This window comes from Gorilla gorilla, chromosome 17 (genome assembly GCF_029281585.2).
Source record: "Gorilla gorilla gorilla isolate KB3781 chromosome 17, NHGRI_mGorGor1-v2.1_pri, whole genome shotgun sequence".
Taxonomy (NCBI): domain Eukaryota; kingdom Metazoa; phylum Chordata; class Mammalia; order Primates; family Hominidae; genus Gorilla; species Gorilla gorilla.
Window position 1 is genome coordinate 63,103,925 of NC_073241.2, and position 18,681 is coordinate 63,122,605.

At 35.4% G+C, this 18,681-nt stretch overlaps 1 protein-coding gene across 15 annotated transcripts in view; it reads right to left on the reverse strand.

The window, feature by feature from the left end:
• Positions 1 to 18,681, reverse strand: part of NOL4 (nucleolar protein 4) — a 384,666-nt gene that overhangs the window by 26,061 nt on the left and 339,924 nt on the right. For all 15 annotated transcript variants that reach the window (XM_019014258.4, XM_055368017.2, XM_055368018.2 and 12 more), the window contains one exon: positions 6,073 to 6,253. In XM_019014258.4, the coding sequence (XP_018869803.3) occupies positions 6,073 to 6,253 (181 nt within the window). The remainder of the gene's footprint in view (positions 1 to 6,072; positions 6,254 to 18,681) is intronic.

Here is an 18,681-nt window from a genome sequence, read left to right on the forward strand (position 1 = left end):
AGTGTTTGATGTTATTGGTTGCTGTGTCCTTGAGATATCATCATCTCATCATATAAGAATCAAAGCAGGAAGACTGCATGAGCCCAGGAGTTCAAGACCAGCTTGGGCAACATAGTGATATCCTGTCTCCAAAAATAATAAAAAAAATCAAATTAAAAATTAGCCAAGTGTGGCAGTGAGCACTTATAGTCCCAGCTATTCAGACGACTGAGGTGGAAGCATTGCAGTTGCACCCCAGCCTAGGTAACACAGTGAGACCTTGCCTTAAAAAAAAAAAAAAAAAAAAAAAGAGCCAAGGCATGAATTAACTAAACAACTCCAAAATCATTATACATGACCTTGAGCAAGTCACATAAATTTCCAGCCCTGTTTCTTTCTTTGTGGTCTTTACACAATGAAGTGGTTGCTATCAAATGATTTCTCATGTCCCTTTAGCCTCTGTCATTTTATGATAGGAAAGTTTTTGAGGAGAAACATACAGAAAAAATAGACCTCAACATAGTACTACAGCATCTATATTCAAACTGTGCATTTATAAAACATGCTTTCTAAACACTTATATGCCTGCATACCTGGGATTTATACCAAATTTCCTATGTGGCTTTTGGGCACCACTGAAAAATATAATTGAGGAATAGGTACCAATGTTGTGTGATTGTGTGTGTGTGTGTGTGTGTGTGTGCGCGCTATCATACATGCTTCAGAGGTTAAATTGAGGATACTATGAGAGTGTATATCTATACCTCATCTAGACTTGGAGTTCTGGATTTAAAAAAGGGTGTGCAATGAATGAGGAGAGAGTGGGGGAGAAGCAGGTGAAAGAAAACTTCAGGTGAGTAGACCTTGAAGCTGGAAAAGCTGGCTCACATCCTTTCCCTAAGAACAATGAAAGCCCATAGAAGGTTTTAGATGGTGAAGTGACATGATCAGATTTGCCTTTTCTTAAAAATTATTTTGGTTCCTCTATGGAGAATTGGTTGAAAGTCAGGAAGGACTTTGGGAGCCCTGTTCATTAACAATGCATAACAAAACTTTCTTTTGGATTTGTTATCAATTTTTACCCAGGGTTGGTAGCTGCCCCAGAGTGCTCTCTTTTCTTCTCAAAATACTCTTTCAAAGTGTTCTCACTTGTGTATTATTCTTTTCCTTATTTGTATACGTTATCTTTCTTACCACTGGTAGCTCTCTGCCTTTAATGAAAAAGCAATGCTTTCCTCTGGCTTACTAAGTAAATTAAAAGGGCAAAGTGGGTCATGAAATGTTTGTAGTCCCACAGTACCATGTGCTTAGAAAAGTTCCATGCTTAGGTTAATTCTCTACTGTCAATGCCTTAAATTTTTAAGTTTTAAACAAGAGGCTTGATGTTTTCATTTTGCATTGAGCCCCCAAAACTATCTAGCTATATATGAAACATACTTCCAGCACTGTAAACTAAGTGATTTCCTAGAGTATAAACTCAGACTAATAATGTAATTTCTCCCAAAATATAAGCTCACCCAGCCTAATTCAAAATTTTAAATTCAAGTTGGCCGTGGTTTCCAAGCATTTCCGGGAAAAGGAGATATATTTTGTGTTTTTTAAAAAACAAAAAAATACATCGGAAGTTCCTACTGGTACTACCAATTCAAATACAAGACTACGGAGTTTTTGTTTAAATGTACTGATTTTACATCTGTGTCTACTTTGACCCGTGCTGAAAATGCTAGCTTTCACTGACACCCACATAATTGGCAATTTGCTTTTAACCACAATATATAGACAACAGTCCCCAAATAATAATATGATTACTGAAAATACTTTAAGGTTTAATCACTGGCTTCAAACTTATGGAGTCAAATTATGATTTTTGGAAACACTTGGACGAGTTCCTCTCTATGTGAGGCTATGCCAACAACTCGTTAAACAATTGAAGTTTATTTGCATCACTTTTCTTTTAATTTGAAGAATTTAAAAAAACAGTTTAATAGTTACATAAATATATATAGTTCCAAAGTTAAATATATAAAACAGTGTAAAAACCAAACACATTAGGAATATTCTCGCTTTTATTCCTGCGCCTTATACTGTTTTCTCCCCACTCCCACATCTACATAAACTTTTTTTAAAAAGTTATAGTTTATGCATCCAATAGTATAAATCCTTATTCCATGAATGTTGGCATTCTATAAGTACTTTTCACTACCTGGAGATCACTATATAGTATTATATAAAGGTATTTCCTGGCTGGGCATGGTGGCTTACACCTGTAAACCCAGAAGTGTGGGAGACCAAGGTGGGCATATCACTTGAGATCAGGAGTTCAAGACCAGCCTGGGCAACATGGTAAAAACTTTGTCTCTGCTAAAAATAAAAATAAAAATAAATTAGCCCAGCATGGTGGCATGCACCTATAGTACCAACTACTCTGGAGGCTGAGATGGGAGGATCACTTGAGCCTGGGAGGCAGAGGTAGCAGTGAGCCAAGGGCACACCACTACACTCCAGCCTGGGAAACAGAGTGAAACCCTGTCCTAAAAATAAAAAAGATAGTTCCTATTACTATTTATACTCTTTTGTTTGGATGAGCTATAATTTAATCAGTCAGCCATGTATTGCTGGGCACTTTTATTGGCAACTTTTTTTTTTGCATTTATAAATGACAGTGCACTAAATAGCCTTGAGCATATCTCTTTCTGTAACTCTGTCAGTGGGTCTTTGAAATAGGTTCCTAAGAGAGAGATTGCTGGGTCAAATGGTAAATGTACATTCATTTTTTCTATTAATATATACTGTCAAATTCCACTCTAACTTTTTGCATTGAGCTAGTCATGATAGTACCTTTTTAACCACAGTCTTGTTAAAAAAATTCTGTTAATCATTTGGATTTTTACTAAACCGATGGGTAGAAATTGCATCTCTCTTATCAGGAGTGACTGAGGTTGAACAACTTTATAAATATTTAAAGAACATTTGCATTGTCTTTCTGTGAATTATGTGTTTCTTTTCTAGCATTTTTATTATATGATTTTGGGTATAGTTTTTCTTTATAGAAGACCTTTATATATTGACCTGCTAATTCTTTGTGGTAGAGTTACCTAATACATTTTCCAGTTATCTTTTTACTTTTTTATGGTGTTTTTGTCATGCAAAAGGGGTCTGTGTGTGTGTGTGTGTGTGTGTGTAATGAAACTTTTCTCCTGGATTTAAAGTATAGTTAGGAAAGTTTTTCTTACCACCCAATTATAAGAACATTATCCATGTATTTTTTTCCTCATACATGCATAGCTTTATATTATACAGTTAAATTTCTGACTTTAGACTCCTTTAGACTTCAACCTGGTATATAAGTTCAGAAAATTCCTAAAAATTTACCAACCAAGAGTCAGTACAGGCTTGATCCATTACAACACTGCTGACCGAGCATGCCGTTGACATTGACAAACTATCTTCTGGAGACCCATGCGTCCTTTCCATGTGTTGTTTCATTTTGTATGTTCTTAGTTATGACTGTGTATGTTTCATGAAGTTGGAGAAATTCCTGGCCCCTCAAATTTTCCAAATCAAAAGCCTCTTTGAACACGGAAATAATGTGCATTACAGCATTGGTGGCAGAATGGATCACTATTTAGAAGAAAAGCATTTGCTATTTCTCTAGTTGAGTTTTTTTTTTTTTAGTATAAACAGCAATCATTCAGTTATATAATAGTGCTGCCACTTTCAGAGACAGCAAAAAAAGTGGGAGACAACCATGTAGAGAGACAATCATTATGTATTAAATGGCCTTGTTTTTATTAATAGCAGATTCTCACGGACTATTCTCATCACAGTCTATCCATTTTCTTCTCTCAAGTTTAAAAAATTTACCACCACCTCCCCTCACCAAAACAAAACAAAACAAAACAAAACAAAGCAAAAAAACACAATCTTCACATCCCTTGTAAGTTGGATTCCTAGGTATTTTATTCTCTTTGAAGCAATTGTGAATGGGAGTTCACTCATGATTTGGATCTCTGTTTGTCTGTTGCTGGTGTATAAGAATGCTTGTGATTTTTGTACATTGATTTTGTATCCTGAGACTTTGCTGAAGTTGCTTATCAGCTTAAGGAGATTTTGGGCTGAGACAATGGGGTTTTCTAGATATACAATCATGTCATCTGCAAACAGGGACAATTTGACTTCCTCTTTTCCTAATTGAATACCCTTTACTTCCTTCTCCTGCCTAATTGCCCTGGCCAGAACTTCCAACACGATGTTGAATAGGAGTGGTGAGAGAGGGCATCCCTGTCTTGTGCCAGTTTTCAAAGGGAATGCTTCCAGTTTTTGCCCATTCAGTAAGATATTGGCTGTGGATGTGAAGGACCTCTTCAAGGAGAACTACAAACCACTGCTCAAGGAAATAAAAGAGGATACAAACAAATGGAAGAACATTCCATGCTCACAGGTAGGAAGAATCAATATCGTGAAAATGGCCATACTGCCCAAGGTAATTTACAGATTCAGTGCCATCCCCATCAAGCTACCAATGCCTTTCTTCACAGAATTGGAAAAAAACTACTTTAAAGGTCATATGGAACCAAAAAAGAGCCCGCATCGCCAGGTCAATCTTAAGCCAAAAGAACAAAGCTGGAGGCATCATGATACCTGACTTCAAACTATACTACAAGGCTACAGTAACCAAAACAGCATGGTACTGGTACCAAAATAGAGATATAGATCAATGGAACAGAACAGAGGCCTCAGAAATAATGCCGCATATTTACAACTATCCGACCTTTGAAACCTGAGAAAAACAAGCAATGGGGAAAGGATTCCCTATTTAATAAATGGTGCTGGGAAAACTGGCTAGCCATATGTAGAAAGCTGAAACTGAATCCCTTCCTTACACCTTATACAAAAATCAATTCAAGATGGATTAAAGACTGAAACGTTAGACCTAAAACCATAAAATCCCTAGAAGAAAACCTAGGCATTACCATTCAGGACATAGGCATGGGCAAGGACTTCATGTCTAAAACACCAAAAGCAATGGCAACAAAAGCCAAAATTGACAAATGGGATCTAATTAAACTAAAGAGCTTCTGCACAGCAAAAGAAACTACCATCAGAGTGAACAGGCAACCTACAAAATGGGAGAAAATTTTCGCAACCTACTCATCTGACAAAGGGCTAATATCCAGAATCTACAATGAACTCAAACAAATTTACAAGAAAAAAACAAACAACCCCATCGAAAAGTGGGTGAAGGACATGAACAGACACTTCTCAAAAGAAGACATTTATGCAGCCAAAAAACACATGAAAAAATGCTCATCATCACTGGCCATCAGAGAAATGCAAATCAAAACCACAATTAGATACCATCTCACACCAGTTAGAATGGCAATCATTAAAAAGTCAGGAAACAACAGGTGCTGGAGAGGATGTGGAGAAATAGGAACACTTTTACACTATTGGTGGGACTGTAAACTAGTTCAACCATTGTGGAAGTCAGTGTGGCGATTCCTCAGGGATCTAGAACTAGAAATACCATTTGACCCAGCCATCCCATTACTGGGTATATACCCAAAGGACTATAAATCATGCTGCTATAAAGACACATGCACACGTATGTTTATTGCGGCATTATTCACAATAGCAAAGACTTGGAACCAACCCAAATGTCCATCAATGATAGACTGGATTAAGAAAATGTTGCACATATACACCATGGAATACTATGCAGCCATAAAAAATGATGAGTTCATGTCCTTTGTAGGGACATGGATGAAATTGGAAAACATCATTCTCAGTAAACTATAGCAAGAACAAAAAACCAAACACCGCATATTCTCACTCATAGGTGGGAATTGAACAATGAGATCACATGGACACAGGAAGGGGAATATCACACTCTGGGGACTGTTGTGGGGTGGGGGGAGGGGGGAGGGATAGCAATGGGAGATATACCTAATGCTAGATGACGAGTTAGTGGGTGCAGTACACCAGCATGGCACATGGATACATATGTAACTAACCTGCACAATGTGCACATGTACCCTAAAACTTTAAAAGTATAATAATAAAAAAAAAACACAATCTATGATAAATACTCACCACTGCTGGAAGCATCATTCAGATTTAGCAGACCCCCTCCTAGCCCTCTGTAACTATGGTAACTATAGGTCCCATTTCCATTGATGTACAGCACGTCCTGTGAGCCTGGAACAGCTGATGTTGAGTAAGTGGCCTGGGTCGCCTCTGGTTTACACTGTTTGTCAGCTGGAGCAGACTCATCCTGCAAGGACAGACAGCATTCCATTATTTATCACCTCACAGTGCTATTTCACCTTGAACAGGACTACCTTATTGTTATCTAAATATCTGCATTGAATAAGAAAAAATATATAGTGAATGTTAAGTAAGCACAGATGCACATTTTCAACATCTTTGCTAAAAACTAAAATTAGGAAATCAAAATAACAATGTGGGCAGATTGGAGATGGAACAATTGACAGTTTTCAATTGAATATAAAATGACATGAAGAAAGTTACTCACAATAACCAAGTGGTGGAAGAAGCCTAAACATCTATTGACAGATAAATGAATAAAGAAAATATGGTACATACATACAATAGAATACTATACAGCTTCAAAATGAAAGAAACCCTGTCATACTACAGCATGGATGAACTTAAGGACATTGTGCAAAGTGATATAAGCCAACCACAAAAAAACAAATATTGTATGATGCCACTTATAAGGTATCAAAAGTAATCAAAGACAAAGAAACATAAAGTAGAATGAGGGTTTTCAGCACTTGGGGAGGAGCTACTGGGGAGTCTTCTAAAGGTATAGAGTTTCCGTCATGAAAGGGTGGAGGTGGGTTGGTTCTGAGCACTACTGCACAACCATGTGGATGTGGCTGACAATATTGTACTGCACACTTGGAAAATGTTGGAAGGGTAATTTTTATGTTAGAATTGCTTAAAATAACTTGCTAGGCTTTAAAAATTAAATGAAGAGATATTACAATGGAAAATAAATATTTAATAAAAGTTGGGTTCTTGAAATCCATTTTGCATCCTTTTATCTTCCTTTCTCTCCTTCTCTGTTGTCTCTCTCTTCCTCTGTGTATGTGTGTGTCTTTCTCTTTTTATTATTTTGTTTATAACAAAATTTCAGTGCCGACTCCAAGCTGATTCCATCACATGCGTTATAACTGACAAGGATGTGAATACATCCAAACCTTTCAGTTTTTTATTTGTTTGCTCATTTTTAAGCTATGCTAGTGTTCAAAAAATTTTCTTCAATCATTCTAATCATGTCAAATTGTGAGAAAATAAAATATTTAAATTTCAATAAACTGTATATATTTTCAATAGCAACACAGATTGAATTCCCCTTCAGCTGTGAGTTTATAAGACTTAAAATATATACATATATGAATTCACTTTCCTTCTGCATTCTTCATCTTTTTTTTTTTACTTTTTGTTAATAGGAAAGAATTATAAAGAGATTTCTAGTGAATTCTTAGGAGAGTTTTTTGTCACAATCAGAAGTATTTTGCAGCTTTTAAATGTTGAGTATGCGGTTAATGGAACAAGTAAATTACAAATACATTTTTTGTGGCCCCAAAGGGGTGAAAACGAGGAAATATGAAATTAGTTTGCTCTATTGAAACAGTAGTACTGTTGTATTGAGAATACTATGACCATCTATATTGTGAAATTATTGCCGTGACTATCAGCATAACACAGTTATGGCTTTGCTCTTGTTCATCAAACTGAATCAACTCTAACTGACCCATTCAACTCTGACCATTATACTCAGCTGTACACGTGAGACACATAATCTATAGGCTTTCAAATATTTTCATTTATAGTAAGACTATAAAATAAACAGCAAAATATCTCAAAGCAAATTGAAGTAAAAATAAGAAAAAAATTGAAAGGAAAACATGGGATAATATTTTAAAAACTTGAATGTTGATATAAATTTACTTTCCAAGCATTACTTTTTAAAAAAAAATCATTCCTCTGAGATATATTTAATGCAAACATTAATTGACTGAAATTGGTGTATGAACTAGAATGTCTAATTGTAATTTAAACTCTCGCTATTTAAATCATAGAAATCCCAATACCCCACAAGCACAGGCAACGAAAGCAAAAATGGACAAACAGGATCACATCAAGTTAAAACCTTCTGCACAGCAAAGGATACAATCAACAAAGTGAAGAGACAACCCACAGAATGGGAGAAAATGTCTGCAAACTACCCATCTGACCAGAGTTTAATAACCAGAATATATAAAGAGCTCAAACAACTCTAGGGAAGAAATCTAATAATCTAATTAAAAAATGAGGAAAAGAGTTGAATAGACATTTCTGAAAAGAAGACATACAGATGGAAAACAGGCTTATGAAAAGGTGCTCAACATCATTGATGATCAGAGAAATATAAATCAAAACTACAGTGAGGTGTCATCTCGCCCCAGTTAAAATGACTTATATCAAAAAGACAGGCAATAATAAATGCTGGTGAGGGTGTGGGGAAAAGGGAACCCTTGTACACTGTTGGTGGGAATGTAAATTAGTACAACCAATATGGAGAACAGTTTGGAGGTTCCTCAAAAATCTAAAAATTGCACTACCATCTGATCCAGCAATCCGACTGTGGGTTATCTATCCAAAAGAAAGAAAATCAATATATCAAAGATGTAGCTGCATTCCTATGTTTGTTGCAACACTGTTTACAATAGCTAAGATTTGGAAGCAACCTCTGTCCACCAAAGGATGAATGAATACAGAAAATGTGGTAAATATACACAATGGAGTGCTATTTGGCCATAAAAAAGAATGAGATTCAGTCATTTGCAACAACATGGATGAAACTGGAGATAATTATCTTAAGTGATAAACCAGGCCAAGTAAGACAAACATTGCATATTCTCACTTATTTGTGGAACCTAAAAATCAAAACAGTTGAACTCATGGACATAGAGAGTAGAAGGATGATTACCAGAGGCTAGGAAGGGTAGTGAGGGGATGGTGAAGTGGGAGGTGTGGATGGTTAATGGGTAAAAACAAAAATTGAAAGAATAAATGGCTGAGTGCAGTGGCTCATGCCTGTAATCCTGGCACTTTGGGAGGCCGAGCTGGGCGGATCACCTGAGGTCAGGAGTTTGAGACCATCCTGGCCAACTTGGGAAAACCCTGTCTCTACTAAAAATACAAAAATTAGCTGGGTGTGGTGGTGGGCCCCTGTAATCCCAACTACTCAGGAGGCTGAGGCAGGAGAATCACTTGAACCTAGGAGGCAGAGGTTGCAGTGAGCCAAGATCATGCCACTGCACTCCAGCCTGGGCAACAGAGTGAGACTCCATCTCAAAAAAAAAAAAAGAAAAAAGAAATAATGAACTATTAACTATTATTTGATAGTGCAACAGGGTGACTATAGTCAATAATAACTTACTTTTACATATTAAAATAACTCAGAGAGTGTAACTGAATTGTTTGTGACTCAAAGGATAAATGCTTGAGGTGATGGCTATCCCATTCTCCATGATATGCTCATTTCACATTGTATGCCTGTATCAAAACACCTCATGTACCTCATATATAGATATATCTATATACATATATATCTAGATATATTATATCTAGATCTAATATATATATCTATATATCTAGATATAATATATCTAGATCTAATATATATCTATATATATCTAGATATAATATATCTAGATCTAATATATATATCTATATATATCTAGATATATTATATCTAGATCTAATATATATATCTATATATATCTAGATATAATATATCTAGATCTATATATTAGATCTAGATATATCTAGATATATTATATCTAGATCTAATATATAGATCTAGATATATATATTATATATATCTATATATATATCTCTGTATCTATATATATTATATCTAGATATATCTATATATATTATATCTAGATATATCTATATATATTATATCTAGATATATCTATATCTAGATATATGTATATAGATAGATATATATATAGATGTATCTATTATATACCCACAAAAATTAGAAATAAAAAAGATTTAAAAAATAAATAAATCACAGAAATCCCTGGAAAAGTAAACTACTTTAGAATAGCATAATCCTAAATGAAAATGTCTTAAGGAAGGAACCCTGAATCACATTTTGTTGGTATTACTTTAGATCTGGTAGTCAGCAAATTGCAGATTATTATTATATTTTAATTCTGAACGTTATTCTTTGCTGTTAGAAAGTACCAAAGAAGGTGAGTTTTTTTTTTTTTTTAATTATACTTTAAGTTCTAGGGTACATGTGCACAACGTGCAGGTTTGTTCCATAGGAATACATGGGCCATGTTGGTTTGCTGCACCTATCAAGTCCTAATTTACATTAGGTATTTCTCCTAATGCTATCCCTCCCCCAGCCCCCACCCCCTGACAGGCGCCAGTGTGTGATGTTCCCTGCCTTGTGTCCATGTATTCTCATTGTTCAACTCCTACCTATGAGTGAGAACATGCGGTGTTTGGTTTTCTGTCCTTGTGATAGTTTGCTGAGAATGATGGTTTCCAGCTTCATCCATGTCCCTACAAAGGACATGAACTCATCCTTTTTTATGGCTGCATAGTATTCCATGGTGTATATGTGCCACATTTTCTTAATCCAGTCTATCATTGATGGACATTTGGGTTGGTTCCAATTCTTTGCTATTGTGAATAGTGCCGCAATAAACATACGTGTGCATGTGTCTTTATAGCAGCATGATTTATAATCCTTTGGGTATATCCCCAGTAATAGGATGGCCGGGTCAAATGGTATTTCTAGTTCTAGATCCCTGAGGAATCGCCACACTGTCTTCCACAATGGTTGAACTAGTTTACAGTCCCACCAACAGCTTAAAAGTGTTCCTATTTCTCCACATCCTCTCCAGCACCTGTTGTTTCCTGACTTTTTAATGATCACCATTCTAACTGGTGTGAGATGGTATCTCATTTTGGTTTTGATTTGCATTTCTCTGATGACCAGTGATGGATGATGAGCATTTTTTCATGTTTGTTGGCTGCATAAATGTCTTCTTTTGAGAAGTGTCTGTTCATGTCCTTCACCCACTTTTTGATGGGGTTGCTTTTTTCTTGTAAATTTGTTGGAGTTCATTGTAGATTCTGGATAATAGCCCTTTGTCAGATGGGTAGATTGCAAAGATTTTCTCCCATTCTGTAGGTTGCCTGTTCCCTCTGATTATAGTTTCTTTTGCTGTGCAGAAGCTCTTTAGTTTAATTAGATCCCATTTGTCAATTTTGGCTTTTGTTGCCATTGCTTTTGGTATTTTAGACATGAAGTCCTTGCCCATGCCTATGTCCTGAGTGGTAGTGCCTAGGTTTTCTTCTAGGGTTTTTACAGTGTTAGGTCTTACATTTAAGTCTTTAATTTTCCTTGAGTTAATTATTGTATACGGTGTAAGGAAGGGATCCAGTTTCAGCCTTCTACAGGTGGCTACACAGTTTTCCCAGCACCATTTATTAAATAGGGAATTCTTTCCCTATTGCTTGTTTTTGTCAGGTTTATCAAAGATCAGATGGTTGTAGATGTGTGGTGTTATTTCTGAGGCCTCTGCTCTGTTTCCTTTGTCCACATATCTGTTTTGGTACTAATACCATGCTGTTTTGGTTGCTGTAGCCTTGTAGTATAGTGTGAAGTCAGGTAGCACGATGCCTCCAGCTTTGTTCTTTTTGCTTGGGATTGTCTTTGCTAAATGCCCAGAAGACAAAGTAGGAAAGATCTAAAATAGACACCCTAACATCACTATTAAAAGAACTAGAGAAGCAAGAGCAAACAAATCAAAAGCTAGCAGAAGGCAAGAAATAACTAAGATCAGAGCAGAAATGAAGGAGATAGAGACACAAAGAATCCTTCAAAAAAAATCAATCAATCCAGCAGCTGGTTTTTTGAAAAGATTAACAAAATTGATGGACTGCTAGCAAGACTAATAAAGAAGAAAAGAGGGAAGAATCAAATAGATGCAACAGAAAATGATAAAGGGGATATCACCACGGATCCCACAGAAATAGAAACTATCATCAGAGAATACTATACACATCTCTATGCAAATAAACTTGAAAATCTAGAAGAAATGGATAAATTCCAGGACACATACAGCCTCCCAAGACTAAACCAGGAAGAAGTTGAATCTCTGAATACAGCAATAACAGGTTCTGAAATTGAGGCAATAATTAATAGCCTACCAACCAAAAAAAGTCCTGGACCAGACGGATTCCAGGACCAGACGGATTCTGGTAGCAATTCTACCAGAGGTACAAAGAGGAGCTGCTACCATTTCTTATGAAACTATTTCAATCAATAGAAAAAGAGGGAAACCTCCCTAACTCATTTTATGAGGCTAGCATCATCCTGATAGAGACACATCAAAAAAAGAGAATTTTAGGCCAATATCCCTAATGAACATCGATGTGAAAATCCTCAATAAAATACTGGCAAACCGAATCCAACAGCACATCAAAAAGTTTATCCATCAAAATCAAGTCGGCTTCATCCCTGGGATGCAAGGCTGGTTCAACATACACAAATCAATAAATGTAATACATCACATAAACAAATCCAATGACATAAATCACATGATTATATCAATAGATGCAGAAAAGGCCTTTGACAAAATTCAACAGTCCTTCATGCTAAAAACTCTCAATAAAGTAGGTATTGATGGAACATATCTCAAAATAATAAGAGATATTTATGACGACCCACAGACAATATCATACTGAATAGGCAAAAACTGAAAGCATTCCCTTTGAAAACCGGCACAAGACAAAGATGCCCTCTCTCACCACTCCTATTCAACATAGTTTTGGAAGTTCTGGCTAGGGCAGTCAGGCAAGAGAAAGAAATAAAGCGTATTCAATTAGGAAAAGAGGAAGTCAAATTGTCTCTGTTTGCAGATGACATGATTGTATATTTAGAAAACCCCATCGTCTCAGCCCAAAATCTCCTTAAGCTGATAAGCAACTTCAGCAAAGTCTCAGATACAAAACCAATGTGCAAAAATCACAAGCATTCCTATACACCAGTAATAGCCAAATCACGAGTGAACTCTCATTCACAATTACTACAAAGAGAATAAAATACCTAGGAATCCAACTTACAAGGGATGTGAAGGACCTCTTCAAGGAGAACTGCAAACCAATACTCAACGAAATAAAAGAGGACACAAACAAATGGAAGAACATTCCATGCTCATGGATAGGAATAATCAATATCGTGAAAATGGCCATACTGCCCGAGGTAATTTATAGATTCAATGTTATCCCCATCAAGCTACCAATGACTTTCTTCACAGAATTGGAAAAAACTTTAAAATTCATATGGAACCAAAAACAGGGTGAGTTTTATACTGTGGTTCTCTATAAAAAATGGTATTGGGCCAGCATCAAATTTACAGCTGATAATGAGAACTTTTTAAAATACATATTTCTATTTGTTATGTAGGCAAACAATATATGTTTCCTTTTGTACTTATGATGAACTTTTATATTATAGATAGTAAGGGAGTTTAACTTATTAGACATTAAAAATGATATTTCAACAAATCTGTTGTTGCTGGAAGTGTGTGTGCTAATACGCAGGTCAGAGGTAAATAATCACATTATTATAGTGCTACTGCAAACAAGAATTATCAATAAAGAAATAGTGGTAGAGAAATATAGGTATCATTAGGGTCTGGAACCAGATGGCATGTTACAATGACAGAGTGGGTGGGTGGAAAGTGGTCAAACCAAAAATTACTACACCTCACACACTATCCATCAAACTTTCATAAAGATACAGTGAAAAATCTCCCATCTCGGAGAGCAAACCTTTCTGTCTGGAGAAAGAAATTTATATAATATAATATATATATTATATGATTACACATATATTCTTCCATACTATAATAGGCATGTCATATTCAGGTTAAGCTTATTAAATGAGTAAATCTTGCCAAAAGATTAAGAGATGAACCTGTGATGCTCACATGGATTAATTTTTCTCATGCATACAACAATTTCCTGTAAGTAGTTGATTTCAAGCTGATGTCCATGGAACTGTAAGGCTTCTGGGGGAAATGGCTCAGTGTCTTCCTGAGTTTATGGGTGAAGGCATATAAATATGCTTTCATGTCCTCTTTAACCAGACTAGCAGCTCTGCTTTCTTCTATTTTACACTTATAAAATCACCACAAATAAAGCATTATGAAAACTACCAAGGTGCAAAGTATTCTTTCTGCAAATACTTGTAGCTATGGAAACTCTGAAAGAAGACACAATGTTCTATACTTCAAGGCAATTTTGGGGTCCTTGGGAAAAGGTGGCCTCAAACAGTCCCAACATTCCTGTAGCAGAAATAACTTGGGCAACATAAAACTTGAGTTTCTGGTTTTGGAAAAATGGTGGCTCTTCTGAAAAACACAAGTCTACTTCTTCATATTTGGAAAATAACAATGAAATGCGCTTGCAGAAGAGTTTCTTATTGATGAGTAAAAAGGAAAAAGTGAGAAGGCATTGTTGCCACAGTATTTTCTCTTTGATCTCTTGTATGGTAGAATCAATTCAAACTATAAGATATATTTTTTTTAAAATTCCCTTCTTTCATTATTAACTGGTATTCCAAACCACAGTAACTGCACTAAGTAGGCAGATAATTTATTCCATTAATAATCAACACTGGCCTTGTAGGGATTCATTGGTATTCAGACATGGATTTGCATTATTAATGTTTTTGGCAGTCCACAATATGTTGAGAAATACAATAAATGAAACTTTCAATAAAATCTGGTCCATAGTGACTTTTGGGCAAAAGTTTAATATAAAGTTAATTCATGTTTTCATCTTGAATGATTATTACTACTGTTTTTAAAGAAAGGTTTTTAATGACATAAAAATTAAATATCCCTGGAGCCATATTTTCCACTGGAAGCAAATTTTAACAATCATTAGTTCCAGGGCCAGTTGCAGTCGCTCATGCCTGTAATCCCAATGCTTGGGAGGCTGAGGTGGAAGATCACTTGAAGCCAGGAGTTTGAAACCACCCTGGGCAACAAGGCAAGACCCTGTCTCTACAAAAAAAATTAAAAAGCTGGCTGGTAATGGTGGAATGTGCCTGTAGTCCTAGCTACTCAGGAGGCTGAGGTGGGAGGATCACTTGGGTCCAAGAGTCTGAGACTATAGTGAGCTATGATTGTGCTACTGCATTCTAGCTTGGGTGACAGAGTGAGGCCATCTCTCTAAATGTAAATAAATAAATAAATAATAAATAAATAAATAAATGAAATAATAATCATTATGAGTTCCCAAACTTCTCACAGCTGACAGCTTGCCTCCTGGGTTACCATGAAGATTGTTTTCACAAGAAGATAATATTAAAACGCTACAAGGCTTCACATCATTACAAGGCAATGAAATACATTTAATTCACCACGAAGTAATTTTCTTTTCTTCTTCTTCTCCTTCTCTTCTTTTTTTCTTTCCTTTGAGATGGGGTCTTGCTCTGTCACCCAGGCTGGAGTGCAGTGGCACCACCATAGCTCTCTGCAGTCTCAAACTCCCAGGCTCAAGTGATCCTCTTGCCTCAGCCTTGTGAGTAGCTGGGACCACAGGTGCACACTGCCCTCCTGGCTAATTTTTTTCTTTTTTTAGTTTTTGCAGAGACTGTCTCACTATGTTGCCCAGGTTGGTCTCGAACTCTTGACCTCAAGCTATCCTCCCACCTCAGCCTCCCAAAGTGCTGGAATTGTAGGAATGAGCCACTGCACCCATCCAGAAAATAATTTTATATCCTAGCTTTCATTAGACATATTTCAAATTTTTTATAATGTCATGAAAATAAAATTGAATCAGTGAATGACCACATACAATACACTAGATAATGCACGGAGTTGTTTTGATTAGATTTATTTGATTAAAAATCTATAAGAGATTAAAGAAACACTTATGGTGACTTACATAACAAGGCTCTGGGCTTATCAATAAATATATTCTTGATATGTATCAATGCATTTCATATATCCAAAAAAAGGGATTTATAAGAGGATGGGTGATATTTACAGATTAAGGGCAAGATTGAGAGTGGTTTAGAAGAGTACAGATGGCCTGCCATTGGCACACTGTTTAAGAAAACAGGTTTGTACTCCTTTGTACTCTTGTCTTTAGAAACTGGACACAGACAAAATTTGAGTTTGCTAAACTGATTTGGTCCCTGAGCCAACACACTGAATTCCTAACTTACTCTAGATGCCTAAGAAATGCTTTACCTTTATTGCAGTACCTTTGATAGACATGTTATTTATAAAATGAAGTTTGATTGATTCGATTCAACTTTTTGACAATAGGTTTTAATAAATATTGCATATAAAATGTTTCATTAACTTTTCTAAATCTTCCAAGAATTCCACTGTTTAGACTTTATATTCTCCACCATCGAATGATTGTTTTTATGTTTTCAGTAACTTTCTCTGCCTTTAAAGATCAGAAAACTTCAATAAAATTACCGCTATATTCAGTAATACATATACCTTGTTTCTGTTTGCATTTTACCTGATATTTTTATAGCACTTTGAAGTGTACAAGGCATTTTTGCATTAGCATTGAATTACATTTTGAGAATATCATGTGATGGGGTCAGGGCAGGGTATTAGTGATCCACTGTTTTAAGGTAAAGAGACTTAAACTGAACTTCTAAGAATATTACCACTGCAAAATAGTAAACAAGTGGATAATGAAGGCCTCAGTTTGCCTTTGCTATCTCTAAGATTTTCTACCGGACTTCTCCTGCCCTTACATGCTCTTTGTAATCTATATGAAAAAGTATTTTTGTTGAAGTTACTGCTCTAAATGTCTCCTTTGCTCCATTAGTACAGATGGGGCAAGGGAGTGCAATTTGTTTCATATATAAATTACTGGAAAACAGCTCTACCTTCTAAAAGCTTCTCTTCTTCCATTTGATAGCCAGTGTTCCAGAACTACGTAAATTGCTGAGTTTCCAGGAAAATTCATAGAAATTCTGCGAGATCCAGTGCTATTTAAAATGCTTTTCTGCTAAGAAAAACTGTCTGCAGTTAAAGCGAATGTGATTATTATTTAGGATGTTGAGAAGTGATTTTTGATGGCATCAACAAAACACACTCAGATACAGACACGCATACCCTCACATATAAAACAACACACAGGAAATAATTTCTTTCATGTAGTTAGGAGCATTCTGTATAATGTCCTGTCCTTGCTGGCCATACAAATGATTAAGTACCCAACATAGAACTTTGTTCTTTACAAAGATGCTCCCAAACCCACTAAGACAGATAATAAGTAAATTCATGTTTTGACTAAATCCAGACAACCAATGACAAGCTTTGAAATGACAAGGAAACCAGATTAAATTTGTTTCTGACTTGAGAAGCCAAAGTCACCGCAGGATACCTGTTACCAGAATTTTATCAAACTCTTCAAATAACAGGTTATTATTTTAACAAATTCTCTTTGTAGCAATATTTACATGCACATACACATACTACATGACTTTATTAACAATAAAGGTTTGATCTCACTTATATGTGGAGTATACTAAAGTTGAAATCAGAGAAGTAGAGAGTAGAATTATGGTTACCCAGCCTCTGAGCCAGTGTGGGGAGACATGGAATGGAGGGTTGTTGATCAAAGGGTGCAAAGTTTCGGACAGACACGAAGAACAGGTTTTGTGCTCTATTGCACAGCAGGATGACTGTAGTCAATAATGATATATACTTCATAATAACTCAGAGAGTGAATTTCAAATGTCTCACCATAAAAAATGATAGGTAAATGAAGTGATAGATATGTCAATTAGCTTGATTTAATCATTCTACACTGTGTACATATATCGAAACATCACATTGTACCCTACACATTTTAAAATTATGGTACAATATGTCAATCAAGATAATATGAATAAATTCCTTAAAAATGCATTACTGTGAAAAATACAAATTTGAGAATGATAGGCTTAAAGAAAAATACAAAATAAATACAGTAGTGATAATCCTCAACTAAATTTATATGTATACATGACTAGCAAGAAGTAACTAGATGCAATGCAAAGTCATCTACTCTTAAAACTTTCCTGATCAACATAAAGCTTAGTTATTAAAAGTAAAAATGGAGACTCAACATTTTTTAAATTACAGGTTTAAATGTAACACTTTCCATTTAGTTATTAACCAAAAAACTCCATATTTAAAAAGTAAATGTATTTTTTATAGGTTGGTAACATTTAATTTGGAGTTTGTTATTATCACCAAATCAAAATTTTTAAAGAAATATTTTCTGGAAGTTCAAAAATACGATTACAGATATAAGTTATTTGGCCATTGGTTTTATATGTGTATCATAGTATTTTTCAACCTCAGAAACATCTTTTAATTTTAACAAAGAAAAAATGGTGTCTTTAACATTAAGTCATATTACATTTTTGGAATAAGAAAAAAAATAGCCATCTACCATAAACCCACAGCCAATATTATACTAAATGGGGAAACGCTGGAAGCATTTCTTTTGAAAACCAGTATAAGACAAGAATGGCCTCTGTCACCACTTCTATTCAACATAGTATTGGAAGTCTTAACCAGAACAATTAGGCAAGAGAAAAAAATAAAGCACATCCGATTATGA